This window comes from Mustela lutreola, chromosome 3 (genome assembly GCF_030435805.1).
Source record: "Mustela lutreola isolate mMusLut2 chromosome 3, mMusLut2.pri, whole genome shotgun sequence".
Taxonomy (NCBI): Eukaryota; Metazoa; Chordata; class Mammalia; order Carnivora; family Mustelidae; genus Mustela; species Mustela lutreola.
This window is the reverse complement of record NC_081292.1, coordinates 137,921,390-137,928,533: the sequence shown is the minus strand read 5'-3', so window position 1 is coordinate 137,928,533 and position 7,144 is coordinate 137,921,390. Positions and strand designations below refer to the sequence as shown.

General features: G+C 36.8%; 1 protein-coding gene across 1 annotated transcript in view; it reads right to left on the bottom strand.

The window, feature by feature from the left end:
* Positions 1–1,652: 1,652 nt before the first annotated feature.
* Positions 1,653–7,144, bottom strand: part of LOC131827925 (dual 3',5'-cyclic-AMP and -GMP phosphodiesterase 11A-like) — a 59,199-nt gene continuing 53,707 nt past the window's right edge. The window contains exons 2-3 of the mRNA XM_059168870.1: positions 6,840–6,998; positions 1,653–1,889 (exon numbers count right to left, since the gene is read on the bottom strand). Of these exons, the coding sequence (XP_059024853.1) occupies positions 1,653–1,889; positions 6,840–6,998 (396 nt within the window). The remainder of the gene's footprint in view (positions 1,890–6,839; positions 6,999–7,144) is intronic.

The window sequence follows — 7,144 nt, the reverse complement described above, 5'->3', positions numbered from 1 at the left end:
AAGTGTTACTTGCATCTGAAATATAAAATGCACCCGGTAGAAACTGCCCTTCATTTTGTCAATTGTTGTATTACTGATTTTTTTTTTTAAACTGCCTGATTATTTGGTCACTATATATTTTCCAAATTGTTAGTCAAAATCCAGCTGCAATCATTAGGGACATGTGAAAAAATGTTACACTATAAAATACTAGAACAACTATTAAGAACAAACAATAATCACTTTTGGAATAGTGTCTTCTTACATCTGAGATGTCAGACTTGGACTTAAACCTTTGAAAAGGATAAAGATGAAGAGACTTTTGTGCAGTTAGATATGAATATAAGTCAAGCACAAGACCAAATCTGGAACAGAGTGACCATTTTTTGTTGAATGTGAACCCCTAAGATGGTCCCAACAGGTAGACCTGCTTTCTTAACCTGAAGTTAGACTGCCTAAGGAAGAGGCAGAGAATAGAGCTAAAAGTCCACAACGATAACCTGAGTTCTGACAGGGCCTGTATTGGTAATGGTTTTCCTGTAGATCTTGTTTGTTTCTGAACCTCTCAGTAAGATATAATCAAGGGAATACATAGAATATGAACAAATGAGTCTCTGAAGCTCTTGTAGTTTCACAGTGATCATATGGGACCTGAGTAATAGCTCTTAAAAGGCAAATAGTGCAGTGACTAGCCAATTTAAATGCAGATAAAGTATTGTGATCAAAGAGTTAGGAGATTTCATCCATAATTTTCTAGGACTGAATTTTATTGATCAAGTATAACTTGAAATCAAGAGCCTTCTGCGAGGACTTCTAAAACTTTTTTGCTAAACACTGATGATGATGATGGTGATGATGATGATTAGAGGGGGGGAGAGAGAGAGATCATGGAGGAAGGGGCAAACAGAGAGGAAGAGAGAGAATCTCAAGCAGATTCCCCACAGAGCACAAGCCTGACATGGGGCTCAGTTTCACAACCCTCAGATCATGACCTGAGCCAAAAACCAAGAGTCAGATGCTTAACCAGCTGAGCCACACAGGGATCCCTAAACACTGATTTTTAATAATAATTTCATTGCCACCTGATCCTAACTTAATTGGAATATAGGTAGAAAAGGGGTAAAATGAGATAAGAACAAAAAAGTCACTTCTTACAATTAGTTAATTCACAGCTCATTTAGCATTTGAGGATCCAAAAGACAATAGAGCATTAATAGAAAGCACATGAACTTACCAGGTGGAATTGCAATACTATTAGCCATGTGTACAAGATATTTTTCAAAATAATAACTATTTGAGAAGTACTTGTTGAAAAGTACCTTTGTATAGAAACTAACTCTTCAAAAGATGACAGAAAAAAACCTGTCTTGCTTCCATTAAGCTGATTTTATTAAACTGACTAGTTGGGGATTGGCTATTATGGCAGAACTAAAGCTTGCAGCCATACCTAAAGATTTAAAAAAAAAAAAAAAATCAATCCTATGCCAGTCAAAATCCATGCAAGTCACACATCTGTGAGCTGCATTCTGTCTTCGGGGACCCCCAGTTTGTCACTCCTATCAGCAAGACATATTCAATTTCCCTCTTCCTCACCAAAATGAATTGTAATACCTTTTGCACATTTGACATCTCACCAGGATCCTAAACATTAGCTTTGCACAATCAGGAACAGCTTAAAAGTGTAAAGCCAAGAGCTTATCAAATCCTTCCCAGTTCTCGGTTGGAAGTCTCAGGCCTGCTGTAAATAACAGAACTCCAGCTTCTGCAAGTCTCATTAGCATCATCCGTCCACCATCCTCAACACCAACTGGCAGGGCAGCATCTTCCATAACGAATTCCTGGAATGTGGCCAGTCCCGGGAAGCCAAGCTTGGCTGGCTGCATCCCATCTTGGCAGGGTGTCTGATCATGCTGGCATGAAGGAGAGCAGCAGGGTAGCTGAACATTCTGAATTAGGAGCTGGGAAGTGGTGACCACACACTAAAGAAACCCTGTAGAGATTAGCTAAAGAACTTCAAGCTACAACTGCTGATATGGCAGCTGTTGGAAAGTGATTGCAATAGACAGTCTTTATGCAACACTGCAATAAGAAATGGTTCCTTTGGGGACCAGGTATGGGTAACCTGGGAAAGGCAGGTGAGAGCCCATGTTCACTTCCATAGGCCAGGTTTCATCTGGTCTGCCCTCACACCTTGATAGATCATCAGTGTTTGCTCTCATCCAGGTCTCATTTTATTCTGCAAAATAATGCCTCTCTTCACTCACCCAAGAATACCAAAGTGATAAACTAATTGGATGCAAGCAGCATAATCATACCACCTAAATCAGCTAGCTTACACATATCACTGAAGAACAGGGACATTTGCTAGAAACCCACGAAGTAAACCAGGGAATTCCAATCATCTCCTTTGTATGATCTGCCTTTGTGTGCACTTCCAATGTAATTTACAGAACTAGTAATTTGTCAGTATGTAATTTAAATTACTAATATGTGTCTATGGTAGACTATTATTTCACTCAAAACTCTAACCAGTGCTGATAAAATTCCTGCTATTGTGCTAGAATTTTAAAGAGTATGATGATTTTAAAGTCACTAAAAGTGAAATTTTTAGGTAGGGTCTGGATGACTCTCTGTCAAGTGAAGATTCCTTCATTGGATGAAGGCAGGGTTGGTGGGAATTATCTTAATGACCTTTCCAGACTTTTCCATCAACTTTATGTGATACAGCACAGCCACTGAAATATAGGCATTGAATTTTCAAGAAACACAGTATGATCTTATGCACAATTGCTTTAGATACATAAACAATCCAGAAATGAATATACTACATTTAATTTTCGGTTTATCCTGGGTAAATAATTTACTGATTCTCATATTGTAAAATGTTTGGAATTATACCAAACACAACACAGCTGATACTCTCCAGAAGCTGACATTTTAAGATATCAGGATCTACAAATCATATTACGCTAAATGTGTGATAAATTTCCCACTATCCATACAAATGGTGGCAAAATCACAAAAAAGGTTCAAATTATTTTAGTCTTACTTTGAAATAGATGACAACATTTCATGAAGTTCATTTACTGGTAAGTGCTACCTTAAGCACTTTACATCTCTATCTATTTTATCCCTCACCACAATGCTATTATGGGGGTCCCGAGGCTAAGAAAGATTGAGCAACTTGCTCAAGGTCACTCAGGTAATAAGCAGCAGGGCAAAGACTTGAATCTGCTTTGGAAACTGTCTGATTTGGAGTCCCCTACCTAGCACTGAGTTTGGGCCTTACAGTTCTCTTCCTTGTTCCCTTACTTACAGGCCATACTGAAAGTTATGTTGCTTAAGTTAATACTGGGGAGTATGGGAGGAGGTTGTCTGAAGCTGGCTGGCAGACTGAGGAAAACTAATTTGAGTTTTAAAATGGGGACTGAACAAAGTTGGCAGGGCTCTGCAAAAAAAGAGGTATAAGCAAGCTACTACTATTGTAAATAGGTTTAGTATTCCCAAAAGCTATCTGTATCTTGGAATGAGAGCTATAAAACTTTTCTTGCCCTTTGACTCAGTAATTTCAGTCTTTGGAATATACCCCAAGGAAATAACACAAAAGAAAAAGGTAATTTGTTCAAGATGTTCATTCAGGGGCTATTTTGAATTAGTGAAAAACTGGAAATAACCCTAATTTCCAGTAATAGGACAGTGACTAAGCAAACAAGGTTATGTAGAAAAAGAAAAAAAAAAAACTTCATAATCTCTAATAATGGCAAATGTAGACTACATTCACATGTGGACATATATGTAAGAAATAACTCTAAAAAGTAGAATTCAAATTAGCATAAGCATAGTCTTATGCTGAGACTTTTCTTTTTTCCTTGTGCCAAGTAAAATACTCTGTGCATTAACAATCACATGAGAGAAATGTAAATTTATAAAGACGCATATGCCTCATTTCATTGTTGTAACTCCAATAGTGGAACTGGTATATAGGCTATCCTTAATAAAAATGTATAGACATAGACCACTTATATAGAGCTAGTTTTTGAACTGAGACCAGACTGTATCTGGCATGTATTGATGTACTATCAGTGAGAGCTAATTTTTAAGAGGACTTACTATGTGCTAGGCGTTCTTCCAAGTTCTCTCCCTGTATTCTTTCATATAATCCCCCCTATAGCTCATGAGATAAGTATTACTACTATCATCTCTCTTCCAAGAGGAGGAAATTGGAGCACAGAACAGCTAAGCAACTTGCCCAAGTTCACCAAGGCTATGGCAGAGATGGATTTTCAACCAGACTAGACTGTTGCTATGACCTCTTTGCAGCCATTATGCCACAACATCTTCTCTTATTTGAAAGAAGTTTCTAGATCTTGTTCTTTCCTAGTAATCATTTCTAGATTTTGTTTTCTGCTTTTCTTCTTCACCACTTCTGTTTTGTCTATAATATATAGAATCCTTGCAGGAAAGAACAATAACCAGATATAGAAGTTGAGGTAAAATACTCTCCATCTAGTCTCACCTGCATGAACATAATCAACTTGCCTGAACTGGTAAGACTTCATCCAAGAAGTAAGACTAGAGTAGGGTTTTTAAATCAGGTGAGGGAATTGTAGAGGCTGAAGAATAAAATGCTATTGTGGGCACATGGGATAATTGCAAATGAGAAAAAATATAACACATGGAGGAAATGTGATACTCAAACAATGTTGAATCTAAGAAATAAGTTGCCTGAGGATAAGTGACAAATATAGAAGAACATTTAAATCTCTTGGGAAAATGGTAATTTAAAAATAAAAATTTATGGTTTATATTTACCTAGTATCTTATATTTTATAAAATATTTATAATTTATGATCATATTTAATTCTCATGCTGTAAATGGTGAATAGTATAGTTGATGGGGAAAAAACAGAGAATCACAAGATTAAGTGTCTCACCCAAACCAGGCCCATTTATCCACAGTGGGGCCGGACCTCCATCCCAGCCCTCATTCTCAGTAGAGCTTTTTAAGTCAAAGCCAGGTGCAGAAAATCATTCAGAGCCCATGAAGCCCTAGGCCATAAGTAAACAACCACTAAGAGAAGTCCAGAAAACAAATCTAACATAAGCACAATCAGAGATGAGAATTAAATATATAACAGGATCCTTTCAAATGAAGGAGGCAGAGTAAAGACAGAACTACCATCCATCAACTAAACTATTTGGGAAATGTGGGCAGGTGGTTATGTGTTTGGAAAAACATAAAACTTGAATCCTATTATCTGAATCCTTATAAAAGGCACATTATTATAAGACTCTCACATTTGGTACAAAATAACATTTTTGCTTTATCAGTACATTCCATGGAAGCATTTGCAGAGTGAATGAGGCAGCCTCCATTGTATACATCCCTAAACACCCTCACCTTCACCTGACTCTGTCTTATGGAAGCCTAGGCTTTCTTGAAAGATCAGAGCAAATGCTGCCTGTTCCTAGAAGCCTCTTCAAGTTCTTCAGGTGATAAACTTTCCCTTTCCCAGGCATTCATAGCATGTTCTGGGTCATCTTATTGATGATCTTGCCTTCTGCCTTGTTCAGCGCCAGGATAACATAACACATTTGGGATTTATCTTTGTGCTTCCTACAGCCCCAACACAAGTGTCTTCACACTGTAGTTTTTCACTGAATTGGTGAGACATTGTCTGAGGTCCTATCAAGCTCTCCCCCATAGACTCATGAGATGCTTACTACTACAGTTATTATTATTATCATCTCTCTTCCAAGAGGAGGAAATTGGAGCACAGAACAGCTAAGCAACTTGCTAAGCAACAGGCTATGGCAAAGAAGGAATTTGTTGTTGCTGTGCCTATATGCAGCCACTATGCCACACATCTTCTCTTACTTGAAAGAAGTCTTTCTTTCAAGACATAAACTGCAAAGGTTTATAAACCTTTTCCGGGATTTGGGATACTCAAGTTTAACTACAGGTATGACCTCAGTAAAGGACTCTCTTCACTTAAAAATCTTGTCTCCTTATAATCATATTTTACTCTAACCTTTTGTACCAGAACATTTGCATTCATTTAATGCATTAGTAATTAGCACTAGCAAATAGCAAGCTTACATCCAGAAGGTTACATTATAAAGTGTCTTTTTTAATCAAATAGGTATATGGCAGTCATCAAACAAACTAATTTGAGATTTGCTTTTACACAAATTTCATAAATATCCTACCAGATTTTATGCAATATGAAGGTAAGAGCTTCAAAGCAGAAAGAACCCCAGCTTTTTGAAGAGTCTCTCTTTTAATACGAGCTGGTGAATAAACTGTGGTGAAAGAACTTAAAATTTCAGAAAAAAATACATCACTTCTACTAAAGTCAACTGTTCTTTGGGGATAAAAAATAATGTTTTTTTAATTAGTAATTTAGAATAATGATTAAATAACATTCATTTTATTGAGATTTTTATAAAGAACTGAGAAAACAATTCTTCATAGTAGTTATGAAAACACAAGAGCAAGTGTTGAGTTTCTGAAACACAATCATCTTCCTAATTCCCTATCTTCCCTTGGGCCATGTGTGGTGGTGGTGTGATCCTCAATTAAAAAGCTTGCTTATAAGGAAGATAAAGACCTAGGAAAGAATACTACTGAGGCTTGCAATGAAAAGTAAACTAAGAAAAAGATGAAGTAATTATTTTCAATTTTACCACATTCTATGAAATATCCAAAATTTCTATTACATTTTGTGTAACATGAGAAAAGCTCTTTGATCCATGAATAGGTTAATCTAACAACGATTCACACAAGTTTTGTCCTTTTCAGGGAAAAGAGCAATCAGTGATCAAGGAGCATACAAGTCACAAAAGGCATGAAAACTTACTTTTTCATCATCTTCAGTAAATGGAGCACCTTCAGGAATCTTGTTTATTGCTTGGGCCACACCAATAATCTCACCATCACTGCTTCGGATAGGCATGCACAATAGTGACTTTGTCTTGTATCCAGTTAGCTTGTCAATTTCATCATTGAATCTTCGATCCTAAAAATAAGACAGAGAGTGCATTAAATGCATGTGTGTTGTTGTCAGGCAGAAGGAGAGAGAAGTGTATTTCTGTGTATGATGTTTTATCACCAGGAATTTTACCCAAAGAATTCTTAATAATAATACCAGATTTGATTTCATGT